We start from the raw sequence: 21,721 nt of genomic DNA, 5'->3' as shown, positions 1-21,721 counted from the left end.
AGAAAATGCTCTGGCAATAGATCAGGAGATGAGTACAGCCAGCGGACATGATGAGGTTCAGGCACTGTGGGCTTTTGGTCTGATATAGCCATTACTGAAGTGCTCTACTATAGTGTATGAGTGTGTCAGTTTGAATTTCTCATGTTTTTTTTTCTGAAGGTTTAACAGAACGTCATTTGCAATTCAGGATCTTTAAACTCTAGGCTTTGGCAGGCTTAAAATGTTATTTGTTTTTAAATAGACATTAGTGCGGGAGTAATGCTTGCAAGCCTAAGGCCTGTACAGTGTCCTAATGCAATGCACGCTCCTGCTCAAAACTAAGGCAATGCTTGTTGGCCAGACTTTACTGTCAAGAGAGTTTCCTACATGTGCATGGTTTCATGACTCTGCTACCTGCTGCCATCAGTGGGATTGCTTTATTATGTGTGATTGATAGAGAGATTGTTAACTGACTTGAATTCTGATTAATTTTAAGGTGTTTTTGTCCCCTGAGCTTACTGTAGGAGGTGATATTAGCAGGTCGGGATTGCTCTCTTTGAGGGAAGCCACTCTCGCTGTAGAGCATGTATGTAAATGTGGGCTGAAATCTGCTCTCAAGCCTTGGCTGTATTTAGCACCAAGAATAAACTCCAGCTTCCAGCAGCCATCTTGCTCATACGATGGCTCAGGAATGGCTTGGGCCAAGCCATTGCCCTCATGGCAGCCTGACTCCATCTGGGAACCGTGAGGAGGTGGCTCTCCTTCGGGCCAATGCCAATGGCAACCAGCCATGCAGCCAACAGGGCACTGGAGAAAGAGGAGGATGGTCTGTAGTGACCACATCTTTCTCTGGCAGCGGTGATGCTGGGTGCATGGTCCTGCACAGGCTCTCACCGAGCTGTTTTCCTGTGTCCGGAGATAGGGAAGGCACAGCCCAAACTGTTGTGGCTGTTGCCTGGATTCAGAAAAGAGAAGATGTCAGAAACACTTCCTTGTGCAGCCGAGGTTGTTAAACTCGCATAAACAGGCCAGATTCGATTTCTTTGAAGTCAGTGGGAGCTTTGCCATTAATTAAATAACACTTGTTTTTAATTGGAACTGTTTTTCTACTCCTTTCTAACAAATTGTCTAGTACTTAAAACAAGTCTGTCGCCATGTTGCTTGAGCAGGCAATGTTTTCAGATTGTACGAGCAGGTCAGCCTTCAGGTGGAAGACATTTTCCGAACAGACACAGCTACGCCTTTTACCTGCAAGACATGTGTCATGGCTTTGATGTTGTGATAATCTACTGTAAATATTTATTTTCCAGTAAATACACAGAAAGGAAAAAAATTAAAAAGAGGAGGAGATGAACTGTTATGTTTTTCTTCTCCTGACCTCTGAGGTCACTTCAAAACGACAGAGAAGGACAATTGTTTAGAAGAGAATGCATTGAAATGCAGGCACTGATAAACATTGCCTTTTAACTGGTTTACTCATTATCAGTTGTACCTCCAAGAAAGCTCTACGTGTGTTTACTAAGAAAGGCTTTACTTTCCTTTCATCACTGCCTTCGTCTCAGCCAAGTCGCCTCAATTCCTTTCTATCTACAGCCATGTAAAAAATGGCATGTGGAAGAGTAGCTTCAAAGGAAAACTGGTCCTACATGGTTGAGCACACAAGTACCAGTACTTTTATGATTCTTCATTGAAATGTAACAGGACAATTTGTTACCAAGCTCTGCTTTAAAATCTGCTTCTCTCTGCACTGATTCCTCAAAAATAGAGCATTAGCCAGTTTATCAGCTAGTGTTTTTGGCATCTGAGATGTGATGGATACTGCATAAGTAACAGGATTGCTCTGAACACTCGGAGCTGAGAGTCTAATTCCAATTCCATGTTTTGCTACAAAATGTCAGGTTGCATTTTTGTGAAAATTATCCCACATGCTTCAGAAAGTGGCCTTTTCCTGATGGAAAGCCATTCCTTTCCAAGGGAAAAAGGACAATGTTTTTGCACAAACATGGATGAAACATTAAGTTTAGTTTGCACACAGATAGAACTACTATATTTAAAACATTTATACCTTAAAGACCAAGGTTGAAGATTAAAATTATCTGGACTGGAACATTTATACTTTTTTAAAAGGGAGTGTTGTAAAACCTCCAGAAATTTTTAGGTTCATCCGCAAGCCATAAGCTCAATTACTCTGACACAATGCCTGTGTTCTGCATGGATCAGATGTGACATGTCCAAACAACTGTTTCAGTTTGGTTTTTGTCCTGGAGATTAAAAGAAGACCTTTTCCACTGAGCTCTTTGCCTTTTTGTTCCTGGAGCTCTGTGGCAGCCACTGTTCTGCTCAAGCATCTGGAGATCCTTTGCTAAGCTGCTAAAAGGTTCTGTGTTTTGTTGTCAATATTGCACCACAGAAATCCTGATGGGGAGTTAGTTCCACCAAACATACCTTTAAGAAAAAACACAAAACGAAGATATAGCCTGCCCTACTCCCATAAAAACTTCTTGCTGCTGTCTTCCTTCATCCATCGTCATCACCGCAGGAGCAGCCGTGGACTCGCCTGCTCCACTTTCTGTGCTGCTGGCCCCTGGGTGGAACGTCTTTGTGGGATCTCGAATTTCTGAGAAGAGATTAATGTGTTTTTAAATGAGTTTTATAGATTTTTTTTTTTTTGCATATTATAAATATGAGGTCACACTTGTGAATGAGAAGGTTGGGTTTTTTTTTTAATATACATTTGAAATGTATTTAGCAGCATGCGGTTATATCTGCATATGAGCTTTGAATGGATGGTGCTGTTCCTGCAGGAGGGGCTGAGATCTTCAGGAGTTGATGCCAGGAGTACAGCTTGTGAAATACTTAAGGAACTCAAAGCAATTAACATTTAAATCCATATTTTCTGGAGAAGCGTCCTTGTGTCTCAAACTCTTCTGTAAGAGCTGGATGTGTTGTAAATGTGACATTCAGTTCACAGGTTTTGTTGGAGCTTATGTTGCCTCTCCATCCCAAGGCTGCCTGTGAGTTTGTTTCATCCTCGCTCATACACTAGTCATTGCATGACCAGTGGTGTGTATGTAACTTTTCATGTTCAGGGGGAGGAATAAGGGGATGACTGTCCTCAGACAGTAGAGGTGGCTCTCCCAAAGTAACCTTTTAAGCACAAGCACTAGGAAGAGCACCCTGGAAGCTGCTGGCTCTTCACTCTATAAACATCCTTCTCTTTTCCTGAACACAAAACACATATTCTTTGTGTGTATTCCCACCAGTAACTTCTACAGAACCACAGAAACCTGGAAGAGCAAATGAAGTGTCTATCTTCTAGTCTGTCCCCAGGAGTTTTATTCCTTTAACCCAGGTGGACCGTTTCTCATTAAATATACAGATGACGTTCAGACTGCAAGCAGCAAGATAAGAACCGTGACCTGATAGTCAAACATATGAGGACCACTAGTAATATTAATAACAAGAACATTTTTTTTTAAATCCCATTTCTTATTTACATTTCAAAGATCTGCTTCTTAGTTAGTTTCAACACTAAAACACTTCTGATTCTGGCAGGAGCAGTGCCTGACTTTAGCTATTAAAACACGGATTATCTTGGCAGTAGCTCTGACTCTGTAGATGCCAAAGCCCTGGAGAGAGCCATGCCTGCCATCTGGCCAAGCTTGGCAGGTGGCTGCGAAGTGCTTTGGTATTCCCTCAGCGAATATTCATTTCAGTAGAAAACGCCAAAGCTGTCGGGGAGGTCCCCATGCCCACTGTGGTTGTTGCTGTTTTCTCCATCACAGAGCACCCTTCATGCCGTCACCTGTCACGAGAAGGTGGTGGCTGTCCGGAAAGATCACACAGAATCACTGGGAATGACTGTAGCAGGCGGAGCATCTAACCGGGAATGGGATTTGCCTGTCTATGTGATAAGTGTTGAGCCTGGAGGAGTTATCAGCAGAGACGGCAGGATAAAAACAGGTAACAAGAGAGGATTTTGAAAGCCTGCTTTATTTCAAAGGCTTCCTTTGAAAAACAGAGGGATAGTGAAAGAGCATCACACCCTGATGTCTTCAGCCACCCCATAGATTTTGGGACACGTCAGATTAGAGGGTCTCAAGTCAGCTCCCAGGAAAGGTATAATACGCAGCAGTAACCATCTCTGTGAAGTGGGGTGTAGGCCTATTCTGGTAGGAAAAAAAAAAAAAAGGAACAGTTTTTCACAGGAAAATGAGCTTGCACCACCATCTCTCAACTACTGAATTCTTCATTGGGCAACCTTTGGGTTTTTAATGTAAATTTTTGTGCTTGTCATATCATTCGTGGCTTTGAAAGAAATACGAAGGAGCAGAATTCCCATCGTATATGAAGCAAGTTTAGTGCCTTGTGGCTCAATATCGTCTCCGGAAACATTGGCTTCATAACTCCATTTGGCTTTTGATGTAACAGAGGGATAAAATTAGTAGCTTCTCCCCCTCTGCATGAATAAGCCTTTAGAGTAAGATGAGGAACATAATTTATCAGTGGGTTTTGGGGGAATAGGTAGGCAGCAGAGGAGTGGTGAAACTCTCAGCTTTCAGGATGTTACATCTCCAAGAGCCAAGCACCTCAGTACCCTGCATCCAGCAACAACACAGCTCTCCGTCCCCTTGCCCTTCATCCCTTATGTTCAGCTTCAGCCCAGTCGCTGCCCAGAAGCTGGAGGGAAATCCTCAGTGCAAGGGAAGTGAAGGCGCCTGAAAGTGGGGCAGAATAGCTGCAGCCCAGGTGAGCTCCACGAGCCTGGGTAGCAGCACCTGCCACTGGCATGTGTGGGAACCTCCCCTTTGCAGGAGCTATGGCTGCTCATCAAAACCTGTGTAAGAACATGACAACAGGAGCAAACCAGCAGGTTCCCCCTTTCCTCCTGCTGGGAAATGACTGCTTCTTAGTGGGATACATTTTCCAAAAAATATTTATCATGAGGCAACGTGGAAAATTCAGCCTAGTTAATTTGATAAAATTAGAAACAAATGCATACATGATGTCATAACAGCGCCATAAGCCTCCACGGTTTAGAGCAGCCCTTAGGCTGCTGTCTGTCTCATCAGGGCAGACCACAAGAAGAGGTTAATGTTCACGTTGCGCTGCCTGGACTGCCGGTGAATACAGCTGCTGCCTGGAGGAGAATGCAGGCGAAGCGCAAAGGGCACCCAGGGGAGCCTTGGCATTGGAGCATGCTGCGGACGGTAGCGGAGCACTTGGCACTGTGGCCGCTTGCATGACATTAGTGATGTCTTTATTGTTCTCCCTGTAGTAATTGAGGTCATCTTTGCATTTTGCTCTGAAGCTGCTGTGCCTACATTATAAATAAGGCACACAGAAAGATGTTTTGGCTTGCGGCCATTCAAACAGGCATTAACGTTAAAATAATAATGCTATTCCGCAAAGCAAACTTTACTGAGAGCCCGCTGGAGCGGCAGTCCTCAGCTTAGGGAGCGCTGGGAGAAACCCACCTTTGAGCTTTCAGGTTTCAAGCTCAGGCTGAGTACACAAGTTGTTAGCTAGAAGTGGGCTTTGGAGACCTGGACTAGCATTAAGTGCCCACAGCAAAGCTTGTTGGTACAGCAGGACCCCAGCTGTGCCGTCAGGCTCCAGATGTAGGATGTGACATGACAAGAAACCAGGACCAAAGCCTCCATCCAGCCCAACGATGCTCCTGTGTACGGTGATCTAGTCCCTTCCCTCATGCCTGTGGCATGTTTACTAGCATATGCTTCATATCCATGTTAAACGATAGGATTAATGAACAGCCTCATCAGGCAGCAAGTTTTTGGCCGTGGCTTTGGCTTCTTTGTTTGTGGGGGTGGGGAGGGGATCCTGGAACCACTTGCAGGGTTTTTTATCAATCAGTTTTATTGGTCTCAGGTGACATCCTCCTGAACGTGAATGGGATTGACCTGACAGGGGTCACCCGGAGCGAGGCCGTTGCCCTGCTGAAAAACACCAACTCGTCAGTGGTGCTCAAAGCCCTGGAGATGAGAGCGTGCGAAGCCCAGGAGGAGCGGGGCTGCCTGCCATCCCCCGAGGCCATGCAGGCGACCTCCGAGAGCAGCGAGTGGTCACCTTCATGGGTTATGTGGCTGGGGCTGCCACGGTAAGTCCACAGATTACATCCTCTTGCTGCAGGGGAGTGGGAGGAAAGATTTGTATTTTCTGGCAATTCTTTCTTTTGGCTTGATTCATTGCACTGACATCTTAATTAAATCCAGGCTCTGTTGCAGACTTGACTCTAAATACCTCGCTTTTGTAAATGGGTACGTGTACGTGAAAAAATAGACACGCAGATCCCTTTGCAAGGGGTGAAAGGATCCTGAAATGTTCCAGCCTTTAAAACATATCTGGCACTTAGGGAGCGAAAGGAAAACTTGCAGGGATACAGGAGCTCGCTGAACTGGGGTCTAGGCTCGACCACCCTGCAGAAGGCAGAGCTACCCCGCCTGCAGCTCTCAAGCTGCACAGCCCTTCTCCTTAGCCAAATCCAGCTGAATTGTTTAACTTTGCCCAGATGTTGCAAAGTGCGTGCAGTTGGCCGGTATCTCTGAATCACCTCTTTTAACCCCACCCCCAAGTGGAAGAAGTACATTTGTCATACACAGGAAGCAGCTGTGTTGTCATTTCGGTAAGGATAATAAAAGCCATATCGCATATCATTAAGTTCTCTCAAACACACTCTGTGTGCAGGGTGTATACCTGCAGCTTCAGCGACATTTTATAAAGTATTAAAGGAAGACATGTTGTGAATCTGTGAATACGTGATGCTAGCATCACACAGTTGAAATTGGTATTCAGTTTTAAGGAATGAAGAATTTAGCTTACAAGTTACCCTTGCCTATGCTCCTAGCCCTCGTAACAGGTCAGAGCGTGTCTTTCTCTTTTACGGGAGGACATGAAAAGATGGTCTGCAGAACAGGGGGGCTTTTGCTCTAGGTACAGTTTCAGGATTCCATTTCCCAGTCTTGCATAGCAGGTTAGATGCTTTTCCTTCTTCTGGCTTGAGCTGTTTCAAGCTCATTCACCCTGTAGCAGGATCTGCTGTGAGGGCCAGATGTGTTTCGGGGCTTGGTCTGTGGCTAATGACTGTGTAATATGTGCTGAAGTACTGCAAGAGCAGAAGGCAGGCTGTGTGTCCACAGATTAAAGGTTCCTCATCCAGCAGAGAACTATGTACTTATTCCTGTGAAAGAAAACCAGTAAACAGAAAAAGCAGTAAACGGATGGCTTAACACTTGCTACCCCAGGCAATGGTAAACTTTTCTCACCCAGTCTCACTGCAGACAGGCAGGCCCAGGGAGGTCCTCATTCCTGCTCACTTCTTCTACACCCCTGAGCTTGATTAGCTACGCACCAACATGAAGGCACTGGAGCACAGGTAACGCTCCCAGCAGAGAGAGAGCAGCAGGCTAGAGGCCTTATAGATGCTGCAGTCTGCCATGCTGAGTTTTGCCTTCAATCACCATCCATTGTTAGACAGGCTGAAACAATTGCACCCTGCCTATGCCTAACCCCACCTTCGCTGTGCTGTACAGAAAACCTGAGCTGCCTGGTCATCATCTTCTACCCACAGCTGCCTGAAGTCCCCATGTCCTCAGCAAGGTGACAGAGATGAAGGACAGAGTACTGCAGACTTGCACCCAGGGTTCACATCAGTCAGTTCTGCATTGAAGTTTGGGAAGAAAAGGTGTTTTTTTCCCATTTTAAAAGTGGTCTCTAAGCTCACTTTATTCCCTACCTCCAAAGGCTGTGTGTGTGAAGCTATTCCCACCCCTTTGTCTGAAGGAAAACCAGCCCCAGTGTTGGCAAGGCTGAAGACAGGAGTTCATTGTAACTCTATCCCCAGCTGCGACCCCGTGCACAGAGCACAGTGCGGCCCTTCGCTGCCAAAGTAGGGGGATTCGTATGCTGAGCTGGTACACTGCGCTGAACATCAGACTAAGGCAGGGACCAGCACTGATTAGATGTGACAGTAACAAAGGTACACTGCATCCTTATTAGTAGCCAGTTGGCTGAGTACGGGCACTAGGATCACGTTTGGGTTTGCTCATTAGGTATTATCAGACCCTTCTGTCTTCCCCAGCATGAGTGTGCTTACCCTCTTACTCTTGCACTGATTCCGCAGGGCCCACACCAGAGATCTGGAAGTCCTTCAGTAAGTCCTTTCACCAGGATGTGTATCACATTAACTCATTTCCCTCCAGTCTAAGCATTTAACCTTTCCCTATCTGGCTTTCAGTTTGCTTTTGGCAAGGATCACATCCCACTAGATCTCAAGGTATTGCCAGCAGTCTCATGATGCTTTCTAAACTGTTACAGAAAATTCTTCTCTGTCCAGACACACATCTGACAGGTCCATCTTGGTAAAGGTGCCTGATGTGCAACTATGGGGCAAGATGGTGAAGATTCACCTACCTTAATTAAAACTGTGATGACATTAGTAAAGCCATACCATTTACCAGAGGGACTGCTCCAAGGCATGTAAGTCTAAGAATATTTCCATCAGTCTAAGATGATGGAAAAGTAGAAATGTCAAAATCGTGACTATACAGGATCATGCAAGGTATTTGGGAAGAAGGGCAGGATGGGAACCACCTACATAAGGAAAACTGAACAAATAGAAAAGGTGGTAACACTGGTAGGCCAGGAACAGGCACAATTAAAAAAAAAAAAAAAAAAAAAGGAGGTGGCTGGATGGTGGATTCTTTAAATTCTGTCAAGAAGGGAAAGATGTGTCTCTAGACAAACCATGGCAGTGCAGTGTGACTATCATCTGTTCACAGCAAACAAGGCAAGGTGGGGAGCACAGAGGCAGCCCGACATCGCGGCTTAGAGCAGGACACGGGCTCAGGAAACCAAGAGAGGAGAGTCTTTCCTTTCATGTTCAAAAAACATGGAGTTTTGATTAAAATCCTATAAGAATGGTCCCACAAAATGTGCTGAGTTGAGCTAAACACTAGAGGATGTCTACAGACCTCTGTCCATGACTTACGAAGTAGAAAACAGGCAAACATTAGTAACAGCTACATGATTAAGTGTGCCTTCCTCACTTTTGAGGCTGGTGTGCTGTAAATGCCTAATTCTCTGTGCTAGCGCAGAACTTGCCCCTTTCCCAAGGACTGCATTCACATTACAGCGATGCACATGGACAAGAGGCACAAATATTGAGAGTTGGGGAATTACACTATTTATCTGGATCAGTAGCAGCAGAAATCAGACAGGTCATCCGACTCCTCGCTCCAAAGCTCAAAGCCTTGGGAAAGCCGTCTTGCATAATTTAACATTTGTGGATCTCACTTAAATTTCAGCCCTTCTCTTCCGAGATCTTAAAATTGGCCTCGGTCACTTTTATATGGCTTGATAGTACATAAACAACTCCTCTATTCTTTCTGTAGTACAATCCAATATGTGGCAGTTATAAAATAGCCACACATGTGCATCTGACATCTGTCAAAACTTGGACCGCGTGCGAGCCGAGGGGCTGCGGGCTGGGCGTGGGGAGGAAGCAGTGGTGCAGGACCTTAAGCATTCCTGCCCAAAAACATATTTCAGGGTAGCTAATTGAATTGTTTGTTGTTGAGGAAGACAGGTCTCCATTATTGTTGGAGGAAAACGTTGTGAAGCATGCACAAAGAAAATAATGTGGAGCAGATGGCAAAAAGCGTTTCCCCAGCCCCGTGTTTCTTCTACTCTTGCTTGTTTTCCTGCTCCCTTTTCTTTGCTCTCCTCACATTTCCTTCCCCCAGCTAGCACTTAAAAATACGCTACAGATCACCCTGTCCAACATTTACAAACATTAGTACTTCACACGAGTGCTTTTCTTCATCTGCAAATTGAGATGAGAAAGACGGGAGGTGGCCAAAGTCATTCTCCAAACCAGGGGTAGAACTGGATGTGAAACATGGAACTAGGACAGAAACTCCCCCAAATTAACTCCATCCAGGCTGCAGGGCTCTGCTGGGAGTCATCTGCTGTGATGGAGCAGGGGGAGGGAGTCAGGCTTTTCATAGCTGTTATTGCTGAAGTCCTCCTGAAGTCAGGCTGGGTTTGATTCCCAGAGCAAAAGGCTACTTACACTTCCTGAAAAGCAGCAGGAAATTGTACATTTAACTACTTGAAAACAGGCACTTTTAAATTCCTCTTGCATCAGTAACCAATGCTCAGTTGTAGTATTTCTTATGATAGGACCCTGTGTCTAGACACTGTTTATCCTCAAGTCTTGAATCTGAGGCAAGTTCACACATAAATTCCTCCCTGTCCTCAGCTTTTGGAGTATTTACAGATCGAGGCAGAAGACTGCGAGCCGCTCTCTTCCAAGGCAGAAAACGGTTCTGCTTGGATTGGTTGCAGTTTAGTGGATTATGGCAGTTTTAACTGGGTCAAAACACATACACTGAGGCTTTCATTACCGCAAAGAAGTAATCTACTCAAACACACTAAGCATCTTCGGATGACGCAAGTACTTATTTCACTTTCTCTCTGTGGCGCTTTCTAGCTTGTCTTTATTACTACACAGCCATAAACAGACCGAAATGAACTAACTCCCCTTGGGCTGCTCTCTGCTGAGGCAGAGCAGGCATCTCTGCTTACGTACTATCCTGTTCGGAGCAAGCAGTACCCGCGTTACACATAGCTCAGCTTTGCACACCCTGCCTCCCAGCATCCTTGTCACATTTCTGACAGCACTAATGAACTGCCGATGGACGTCACACTGCCATGTTTATACCCTTTATCCCATAGGATGGAGATAAGGAAACATCAATTTAAAGGCATAAACACCAGCTAGCCACTCCTATTCTGTCAAGAGTCAATCTCTAGCTGCAGCCAGTGTGATGGGTTGGAGCAGCCTGCACCAGGCACCCGCACAGCTCAACAGCCACAGCAGGACAACAGAACTTAGGAAGAACAAGAGTGAGAAAACTCGTGGGTCAAAGTAAAGACAGGGAAATCACTCACCCATTACTGTTGTGGGCAAAACAGACTTGGCTTGGGGACTTTAACTTAAAACATTTAATTATCCATTGGGGTATTGGGAACCAAAGATGACAAACATGTAAACTTTGGGAAAACACTTTTCCCCCCTTTTCCAATACTCAGCTTCATTCCAGCACCTCTCCTCCCGCCTTCCTGGTCTCCACTGCCTTCTTGTCACAGCAGGTTACACTCTGTCACTTCAATAAGGTGACAGGCAGCACAGGGGGTTGCCGTCAGGACAGAGGAGTTGCTCTCTGCTGCTCCTTGCTTCCCGTGTGTTTCTTCTGCTCTGGCTGAGAAAACAATCCTAATGCTAGTACGCTGTGTTTATTTTACTTATATCTAGCATACACTTTGACAGCAAATATATATTTCTCCTTTCTGGACTGATGGAGACTGTGTAACTGATAATCTTGCAGACTGTAGGTACAGAATGTATGTAAGCCTTGTCTGTCTTCACTGCATTTTCTTCTTATGTCTTTACCTGGTCAGCTATTTCTTTTCTAGGGCGTTAAGATTTAGCTGATTGCCGTTCAACTTCAGCGATGTCCTCCTGAAGGCAGTGAGCATAGCATGGGGCAGCAGAGACCCTGCCCCCCAAAATCAACACTAGGTAATAGCACTAATGGCTGAATCCTGGCATCGCTTGGTCATGACCTTGATAAGTACCATCAAACACAGAGGGTTTAAGTGATTTTGCACATTGAAGAAGCCACAGATGGTAAAGTAATAATGCCTGGCTGCTGAGGAAAGCAGCAAATGTCACCTGTTTCTTACATTAGCAGCCAGTGAATTCTTGTACAAATATTATATACCTACCATCCTGGCAGCAGGTGAATATTTGTAGGTCTTGGGGGACTAATCTAGTGTTACTATAAAATCCTGCTGTGAAACACAGCAAAAGCATTATTTGACAAATAAAATTTTTAAAAAGCTAGACAGACATATTGGTCTTTAAGATACAGTTATTTATCCTTCTACAGAAGAAGTGTCAGTTGTTTCTTAGAAACCTGAAGAGTCTCTGAATAGAGCTTGTAACAGTTGCTTGCTGTAGACCAGCCTATAATTTCAGATTTGGAATAGCAAAAGGATTTTCAGGCTCTTCAATCATTTCTGGGTACACTGCTAATGATGAGTGAGTTAAGTAATAAGGATAGAAATTTCTGTTGCTCTGTAACTAATGAAATTAAGTAGGGTTTTTTCCTGCTTGGTTAAAAAAAACAAAACAAACCTGGTATTGAAACTAATATACTCAGAGCAACAGGCAAAGTGTTAAGAGTCTAATAACCTTACTACTCTTGCTTTCCCCTATTCCTTGTTCCAGCTAAGCTTTGACTCGGCATAACTTACAGTATCATAAAATACATTCAAGAGACAAACAGGGAGAAGCAGATTTCAGCTCTCTTACCATAAAATCTTGTGTTAATCATTATAGTGAGGACAAGCTATCTTCTTGACAGCAGTCTTGGTACTCCAAAGCACTGACTGACATGGGTAGGCTTCTCTTGTCTTCCACACTGCGACTTACCACATTACTTGACAAGAAAAGCTCAGGATCCCTTCTTCCACTGGTACTCTTCTTTGTGTCATCTCTGTAATTTTTGGAATTCTGGCTCATTTCATTGGCCTTGAAATCATTTAGCTTTGACATGTACCACCATAATAAATGCCTGATCATTTTTGAGACAGTTAATCACATACAGGTTCTTACCTGGAAGATAAAACAAGTCACTCGACTGTACAAGGTAGGTGAAATACAGTTTCTGGAATGATGGTTTACAAATATTAAATCCAGTCTCAGCTAAGTGTTTTTCTCCATCACTTTCAATTGCAAGTAGGTCATTTGCATAAATTCTTACTCTATGAAAAAACTTAATATTTTAACCCCAAGATTACCCAGTAATTTTACTTTCAGAATAACTGGTTGTGGAAAGCAGTACTACAAGAACAGAACGGAACTGTAGGTGTCCGATACAGTAGAACTTTAGTGCTGTTTTGCATCTGCAAAACACTCTACAAGTGTATGAAAAGGCAGATTCACCATTAATGATTCATTAGAATCTAAAGTTAACCATACGACATTTAATTACACTGCTTTGTTTCAGGTATTTGTACAGCTGCAAAGAAATTGTATTACGAAGAAATACAGCTGGAAGTCTTGGCTTCAGCATCGTAGGAGGTTATGAAGAACATACTGGGAACAAACCATTCTTTATCAAATCCATTGTTGGGGGAACACCAGCATATAACGATGGCAGAATTAGGTAATGATAACTATCTAATGAAAAGTAGCATCTAAGTCAGTCTTTCATCTAGTTCATTTATGGGTTTTTTTTTTTAAAACAAGTTTTCATGAAGACAGTATAGGGGGAAAAATAGGACTCATTGACACAAAACTAACTCTGACAGATCTGGAAATAGGACATAAGTGTCCTGAACTTTAATAGATTTGCCTTCATAGTTTTCAGATGTCTAGCAATCACTACTAGACGAATAAGTATAAAGATAAGCCAGTTTGACCTCTGGGGTAGTACAAAGCATGCCAGCACAGAGAAGCTTTCCCACATCCCCAGCTCAAAAAATCCCCAATCAACCAACCAACAACCTTCCCTGCAAACACCAATACAATTTAAGAAAGTAAATGCAGAATTATGGAGCAAAATGAAATCAATTAATTAGTCTTAAAACATAGTTTGTTCAGAACACAGGTCATTCCCACCTGAAAGAACTATATCCTATTTTCTTTCAAATATGCCTAATTAATTATAAAGTTGTAAGGAAAAAAAAAAGAAAACAAGTGAAGTATTTTCACCTGCTTTATTCCCTTATCCATGAACAGCCGTTAGCCAGAGAAGGAATAGTAATACTCATTTCTACCCCTTCCTCACAGCTTAAGGACATGCTTTGGCATTTGCAAATGTTTAAGATAAAAAGTCACCTTCTTTAATTGTTCTCTCATATTTGCCTTTGGTTTTTCAGATGCGGTGACATCCTCCTTGCTGTCAATGGCAGGAACACATCAGGAATGATGCATGTCTGCTTGGCAAGGATGCTCAAAGAACTGAAAGGAAAAATAACTCTCACAATTGTGTCCTGGCCTGGCACTTTTTTATAAAACAAGTCTTCATGGAAAGTAACAAGTAATTTAACACAGAAAAAAAAGAAACACCAGTCTTTGTTTTTTGGGGGCGTCAGGTATGTGTTTATGAAGAAAAGGTTTGTGAAATTTCAACCTGCATGTCAAGAAAATTCAAGTTAAGCAAAGCAAGGACACCTGTCAGAAAACCACTTCAGAGTGATGTAAGCTACAGACTTAAGTCTTTCCTTCCCCGTGTTCTTAAGGTTCTTTTTTTATACGTATATATATTTAATGCATTATAATAATAATGAAATCTAAGAAGCAGCATCTCCTGCTCACCCACTTTATTTTGATTTACAAAAAGAAACCCTTAAATAACTTATGGAAGAATTTCTTGCAATTTTTCTAGTTGCAAAAATCAGGTGAAGGTTTTTATCCAACACATTAATAGCACTTTGATTATGTGTACCTTTTCACGGTCAGCATGAAGCTGGTATTTTCAAGACTTTCAAGTACTGTTTGTTAGTCTGTAAAACTGTGAATTAAATTTCTAAAATAATTAATAATAACTGTAACTGTGTACTTGTACAGATGTTATTTTCATCCCAAACCAAACAACCTAGTTGCCCTTGTATGTTTTGATTAATACTATTAAATCTAGGATTTTTATATAGAATTATTGTTTTTAAGGAAGTACACTGCACCCTGCTAATACCATCAAGTAAGTCTTCTAAATAGCACCCTGACAGAGCAGTACAATTTTTGCAGGACTGCCATGCCAATCGCACTTGATACTGTTCTGGATGGAGTGAATCTGAAAGTGATGGTAGTCTTATATTTTTCTTAAAATAGTTCTTCGCCTTTCTCTGCAAATTACCCATGTCCCAAAGTCTTATTTTTAGCTCACAAGCTAGCAATGGGAAGAGGATATGTTTGTTAATCTTTATCATGTTAAGGACAGCTGTTCCCCTAAAACAAAGACTAAACCAAACTTTCTCTTAAGCCAACAAAAAGCAGCATGGATGATTATCCAGCTTAATTCACCCTTATGCACTCACACAAACCAGACATAATTACCAAGTGTATGATCACCACACGCAGTGCTCCGTCAAACTAAGAACAATCAGCAGCTTTCCCAGTTCCCCTAATTTTTTTTCATTTCACCTTAGTACAAGGTTCTTGAAGAGTCTGCAATTCCTGCCTGTCCCTGTAGTAAAGGATGACCTTTTCAAATATGAACTCTAAAAGCTATACTAAACCCCAGCTGTTCCAGATGTCAGTACATAATAAAGTGAATGCACACTTCTAAAGTCAGTAAAAGAATGATCTTCCCATTGGCTTATGAAAAAAGGAGATAATTTAATACAAAGAATTTAAGGCCAACGTATATTGTAAGAGCATAAGCCTCTAGCTGTAAGATGTTTTCTCACTGTTTCTTAAAAGACAAAGTCAATCCCGGAATCTTAACATGAAAAATTCATTCTTTTATTTTCAAAAAAACCAAAGTAACCTTTGATTTCAAACTAACAGAACAAGATTAAGAACAAATTATTTTAATACCCAGAAAAATAACGAGATTTATAGTAATCTATTTCTGGCACTAATATATATGCAAGTAGGCAAAAATCACACAAGCCTATTCCACAGGGGCAGCTTCAGTGTTTTCCTGTTCAGGAGCAGGTTCACTGCTGGCTTCTTTTCCTTCTTTGCTTCTTTTGGACTTTTTGTGTTTGTGCCTTCTGTGGCTGTCCGCTTCTTCACTGTCGTGACGGCGTCTGCTGTTACTAAAGAGAGAAAAAATACCTCAAACAATTGGATGACACTTCAGGCCCCATTTAATTACAGAGTATGAAAAAAAACCAGCCTTTGCATTTGTATTTGAAAACTGGCACCTGCTCCTGTTCCGACCCATACAGTACTTGGATGTCAGTGCCAAACTGAATTTTTGATGGAATGGTACATACATCCACCCATCCTGCACTTTTTGTTGGGAAACTGGAATGATTTTTCACATTTTTAACCCATATTCTAATAGCAATACTTTTAATAATGTCATGTCCCTACTGCATCCCTTTAATGGTTTAACATTCTTATTGACTCCCTTCCCTGGACTTAACTTTTATTTCTAACTTAAAAAGGATCAAGTTGAACGATTTCTATTAAGTGACCATGAGAGTTATTTTACTAAGAATCACTGTTGAGTTCTTACGTTAATGCTGCTGAATGTCAGCTTCACTCCACCTGTTTCTGACCCACCTTTTTTATCCTTCTTTCCCCAAATTCATAACTTCTGTTCACTAGCTCTGACTGTCACATACATCATTCAATATGAAATTACCCGCGGCCAACATTGCTTTTTGACTGTCCACATTTTATATGGCAGACTTGTTCCAAGTAGTACATCTAAGTGTTTATAGTCTTTCCACAAAACTCCAGTTTGTTTGGGGTTCTTTTAAAAGTTGTTTTTTTTTAAGCTGGTCAAGTCTTTCGTATCCTATAAAAAAAAAAAATCAAACCTTCGAGATGACTTGTGTCTAGTCTCTTCCTTCTCTCTGTGTCTCCTGTCTCTATGTCTGTCTTCTTTTTCTCTACTTGTTCTATGGCGGTCATAGCCTCTTTCTGCATAGTCTCTGTCTCTGTATCTGTATCGTTCTTCATCACTGATTCAAAGAGAAGATATTTTCAGGACAGTAACACCAAGCAGTATATATATATTAAAAAAAGAAATTCTTACACACTCTCAGGAAAAATGACAGAAAAATCTTAATGTTGCTTCTGGGTTTCTAAACGAGATCCACAACATATGCTAAAAGGACATGTAAGCTCTTCACCTTACACACTAGACTTCCGTAGATAATGCAATTTTGAAAGGGGATTGTTCAATAAAAATGGGAAAAAGAATACAACAGTGTCACATTAAGTTTATACAGGAGTTACCAAGCAGTTAGCTTAAACCTGTATCTAGCTGCGAACGAAGTACAATCCTACATAAACTTCAGTGATGTTTTCAGATCAGTGTGTGTAACGCTCAACACTTATCAGCACACTTTTTGACTATTACACCATTTGGGTAAGTTAAATTAAATTTTGGTACAGTTGATCTATTTCCTTACATCAGCTTCAAGAAAGGAAACACTAGGTGCAAAGAGACTGACAGTAAAATATACTCAATGTTTTGGGTTGCTTTTAAAATTATTTTCTCTCCAGTGCCAATGCTGTCTCTACTTCCATTCCTCTCTTGGATTACCACGAGTGTTGCCCTGCCACAACGTTGGTCAAAATGCCTAAATATTACAGGCTATACAAGAATTTAAAGGCTTGACTTAAGAATATATTTTCATATTTTGACTTGATGAAAAGGGCAGTTCTAAGAGTTTAGTGAAATTAAAAAAAATAATGATGACAGCAGTATTTCTAGTTAGCCAACACCACTCAAATGCTACATTAGCACAGCTTCAAAAGGCATGCTCATTTTATCATTCCTCTACCAAGAAAATCCTGCCCAGATATACCGTCCAGTGTCATTTAACAATGAGACTTCAATACAAATGAACTTACTGTAACTATTTATATATCACATGAAGTCTTCGTAACCATAGTTTGGAAGATCCCTACCAAGTCCTAAAGGCAGGCACAATGTGACCAGGCTTTCTGATGCAGTAATTAAAACAAGTAACAATTTAGATACTATTAAGCTGACAAAACCCAAGTGTTTCATGCTTTCCATCTTTGCCAACATTTACCATAAAATAAAGTCTCTTCCTAAGGTCCCTGACAGCAGCAAAACAGATCAGACAGATCGGACAAGGAGAACAGCTCAAGCCTAAAGAGATTTCTCATGTCCTGGAGCAGTGAGAACTTAGATCAAAACAATTTTATCTGCCATAACTTGGATCCTGTGGCCATTTCCCAAGTGAAGACATTACATTAGTGATTATTACAGCTATACATAAAAACTCAGAGCGAGAAGGGGGAACACCTGAAGCAACAGCACTAGTCTTTCTATGAAACTGTGTATGATTGTATCATGAAGCATATTTCAAAAATTAGCAATTTAAGACATTGGAGAGAAGCACTGAACATGCTACAGAAAACCCTGTTTTTTCTCAGGGACATTAAAAATATTCACATATCAAAATCAGGAAAACTACAGCTATTATTAAAGAACTCAAAGTTATGATTTGTCACTGAGTAATATGACTGCATTGATTAGGGCCAGTATTGTTATAAAATCTTATAATATTTGTAAGATTTTGTAATGCACTTACAACTACAGATCTGAGAGTAAGCTGACCAAATCCTGCAAAGTACATTTGTGACAGATCACAGAATGGTTGAGGTTGGAAGACATGACTGGAGGTCATCTGCTCCAAACTCCTGCTCAAGCAGGGCTACCAGGACCCTACCCAGATGGCTTTTGGATATCTCCAAGGATGGAGACTCCACAACCTCTCTGGCCAACCTGTGCCAGTGCTCAGTAATCCTCACAGCCACCATGCCACTATCACTTCTCTTAACTATTGTCTCCCTCTTAAGACAAAACCAAAATTCAACTGCATTAAACACTTTTTTTAAAGACTATGTTAAATCTAACGGGTACTTCCCACAAGAAAACCCTACAACAGAGGCACATCAACTTATAAAAAATGAAGGCAGTAGAGCCACAGAACATGAATTCTGACCATACTACTCCACAGCCAGCTTAAGGCACCCTAGGTTATAGTCCAGGGTGTGAAAATAAATTCACTTGCTCCACTGAGATGTCAAAAACCCAGACAGGCAAACTAAAGCAGTTGGGGGTGGAGAGCAGGGGAAAAACAAATCCCCCAAATCTAACAATGCTGAAACATCAAGTCCTATGCCTTTAACCTGTTTCTATCTGTATCGATCATTTACTATTGTTTTACCCCCAAGTTTCTACCCTACTACCAGGGGAATGAGGGAAATGTAGGGGAGACATAGACAATCCAAATCCCTTTCTACTGAGCATTTCTTCTCACAAGAAACTAACTCAAGGCTTCAGGGAAAGCGGTAAAACCAACAATTAGAAGAGATTTCTTAAATGTCACAGAAAGATGAAGGTTGATATCAACTGCTGGTTTCTAGAGCAAGTCACACTGAAGACTAGCCTCGCTTACATAGCAGTTAGTTTTGCAGCTCAGAATGACACTCTTCATTTGATCTATGTTTGAAGTGGGTCTTAAGTTGGTGCATAATAAAGCAGCACCATAAAGATAGCAAGTGACTGGTGAAGTCTAATTGTAAAGCTCGGTTTTAGAATAGTAAAAATATATGTTAAAAAAGAAATTAAATTTAGGTTCTGAAAGCTACCAAAAGTTATAACCAAAGGTAAAGTCTGATTTGAACAACAACTGAAAATCTTTGTTAGACATGGGATTCCTGTACTAACACACCTTTAAAGTGCCACTAGTCATCACAATTTTAGGAGCCTTACCTTTCTGCAGGCTTGCAGGGAGAGAAAAAGGCAGAACCAATTCAACTATACTTTACTCCCAGGATCTGATATTACTTCCCAGAACCAACATTTTGATGATCAGTATCTAATTAAAAAGTTAAAATCTGAATGTCTAACACTGCCTTCTGATGAGCTTGCCATAAGAAATTAGATGGCTACTTACAGACTTACAGCTTGGTTTCACGGCTGACAGCCAAAACCTTTACTGTTAACCCACAGTCTGGATTTGCTCTGTTACACAACTACTTTAAAACACTGTAGAAAAGGTTAAAAACAGTATTGATACACCTCTTTAAACCTTATTTTGGCAAACTACTAAGAAACCCCGACAGCTTGTAAGTGTGTCTGAAAGTAAACAATCTTTCTCTATGTAAAGTAAAAAATCAGTCTGCCAAGTCCAGTATGTTGGGAGCTTTCAGAAACAGGAATAAATGCAATGTACCCAATGTTACACCAGGGATCTCCTCCCTGTTTTGTATCTGGGCTTACGTTACAGTTATCAAAGCCTTCCAGGGACAGCCTTGAGAGCACTACAATCTTTGACATGTGGAAGAGGACCTGTGCCCTCCTGGCAAATAAGCCCAAAACCAATCCATAAAATCTTCGCTCTCTACACCTTTGGTTACTTTTTCAAAACAGACTACAAGCTATTAACCTCACAAATCAGGAGATCTCACCTCGGTAGAAATGTCTAACTTCTGACATCTATATTCAAAAATCTTTCCCATGTATTCAAAAACCCTTCAACAAAGAATCACAGAAGGACTTAGGCTGGAAGAGACTTCGTGGAGGTCACTTGGGCTATCCCCTCCTCAACACAGGGCTAACTCAGAAGTCTGGTCAGGTTGCTCAGGGCCTTGTTTAGTCAAGTTTTGAGTATTTCCAAGGCTGGAGATTCCACAACCTCTCTCTGCAACCTGTCTTACCATCTGGTCACTCTTTCTGTGATTATTTCCCCCTCTCCCCATACCTAACTGGGATTTCCCTTGCAGTGACTTTCAACTATTGCCTCTTGTCATTTTTCTGTGCAACTTGAAAAAGCACTTGGCTCTATCATCTTCTCTATAACCACCCATTAGGTAGCTGAAAATAGCCTTTAAGAACCCTCCTCACCCTTCTTTCAACTCCATCCCCCTAACCCTGCTAACCACCTTGTCAGACCTCCACTGGACTCTCCAGTCTGTCAATGTCTTCTTTTTCATATCAAGTGTCCCAAAGCTGCGCACAGTTCTTTGCACGTTGTATCAAGTGCCAAATAAGAGGGAAATAACAGCATTCTCCACCTGTGGGCTACACTCTAATGCAGCTCAATGCGTTTTGACCTTCATTGCACATTGAGTGATAAGTCACATTCAATTTGTTGTCCACCAGGACACCAAGTTCTTTCCTGTAAAACTGCTTTCTAGCCAGACAGACCCTCATCTGCCCTGCTGCATGGGATTATTGGGTTCCAGGACCTTAGAAATACAGTTGTTAGGTTTTGGTTTTGTTTTTCACATTGCTGAGGAAGAACCACAAAATGGTAAGGTATCAATCAAATTCCAAAGTTTACATTTTCAGTGGTAACTAATTGACTTGAAACTATCAAAACAAGAAAAGAAACATAGTCTTTGCAGAAGGGACAACAGTTCAAAAAGAACAGCATCTTCTCAAGGGGGCAGAGTCAGATATATTGTAAAAATGCAGAATTTCCTCTGAGGATAGCAGGGTAAAGGTAGAACAGAATATAAAGTCAGGCAAAGGTTCGTTTTTAAACCACATTTTGGTTATACTAATAGAATAAAAATAATTCCCATTTTCTTACAATTTTAAGAAATACTATAGCACAAATACAGGCTATTTATCTGGAAAAGAACTGCTAAAGACATTGAAATCGGTAACTTCTGAGCAGTAAAAAGCTAAAAATGACGTTTACGCCAAATTCCACCACAGTGTCGCTTGAACAAAGTTTAAACAAAGTGAATTTAAATAAAAGTAATGCATCATAAAATAGTTCACATTCTCTTCCTCATAGCTCATTTCATTTTCTTAAGTGCATGGAACTGAAAATAAACTTCTTAAAAAACATTATGTCTGCATGTTCTGTCTTAAGCCTCTCCCACCTTCTCTGTGACTCCCAACCCAACTTATACTAGTTAAGGGCCTCCTGTTTTCTTACACAGCCATGTGACAACAGCTTTGCTACAGATGGTGGATAA

At 41.6% G+C, this 21,721-nt stretch overlaps 2 protein-coding genes across 8 annotated transcripts in view; one reads left to right on the top strand and one right to left on the bottom strand.

The window, feature by feature from the left end:
* Positions 1-14,316, top strand: part of LNX1 (ligand of numb-protein X 1) — a 73,816-nt gene extending 59,500 nt beyond the window's left edge. For both annotated transcript variants that reach the window (XM_068403517.1, XM_068403518.1), the window contains exons 7-10: positions 3,765-3,942; positions 5,869-6,097; positions 13,074-13,232; positions 13,948-14,316. In XM_068403517.1, coding sequence (XP_068259618.1) covers positions 3,765-3,942; positions 5,869-6,097; positions 13,074-13,232; positions 13,948-14,083 — 702 coding nt within the window. In that variant the 3' untranslated portion in view covers positions 14,084-14,316. The remainder of the gene's footprint in view (positions 1-3,764; positions 3,943-5,868; positions 6,098-13,073; positions 13,233-13,947) is intronic.
* Positions 14,317-15,508: 1,192 nt separating this feature from the next.
* FIP1L1 (factor interacting with PAPOLA and CPSF1) overlaps positions 15,509-21,721 on the bottom strand; it is a 44,642-nt gene continuing 38,429 nt past the window's right edge. For all 6 annotated transcript variants that reach the window (XM_068403522.1, XM_068403523.1, XM_068403525.1 and 3 more), the window contains 2 exons: positions 16,564-16,707; positions 15,509-15,831 (listed from right to left, as the gene is read on the bottom strand). In XM_068403522.1, coding sequence (XP_068259623.1) covers positions 15,684-15,831; positions 16,564-16,707 — 292 coding nt within the window. In that variant the 3' untranslated portion in view covers positions 15,509-15,683. The remainder of the gene's footprint in view (positions 15,832-16,563; positions 16,708-21,721) is intronic.

This window comes from Nyctibius grandis, chromosome 6 (genome assembly GCF_013368605.1).
Source record: "Nyctibius grandis isolate bNycGra1 chromosome 6, bNycGra1.pri, whole genome shotgun sequence".
NCBI classification, from domain to species: Eukaryota; Metazoa; Chordata; class Aves; order Nyctibiiformes; family Nyctibiidae; genus Nyctibius; species Nyctibius grandis.
This window is presented reverse-complemented; position numbering and strand designations above follow the sequence as displayed.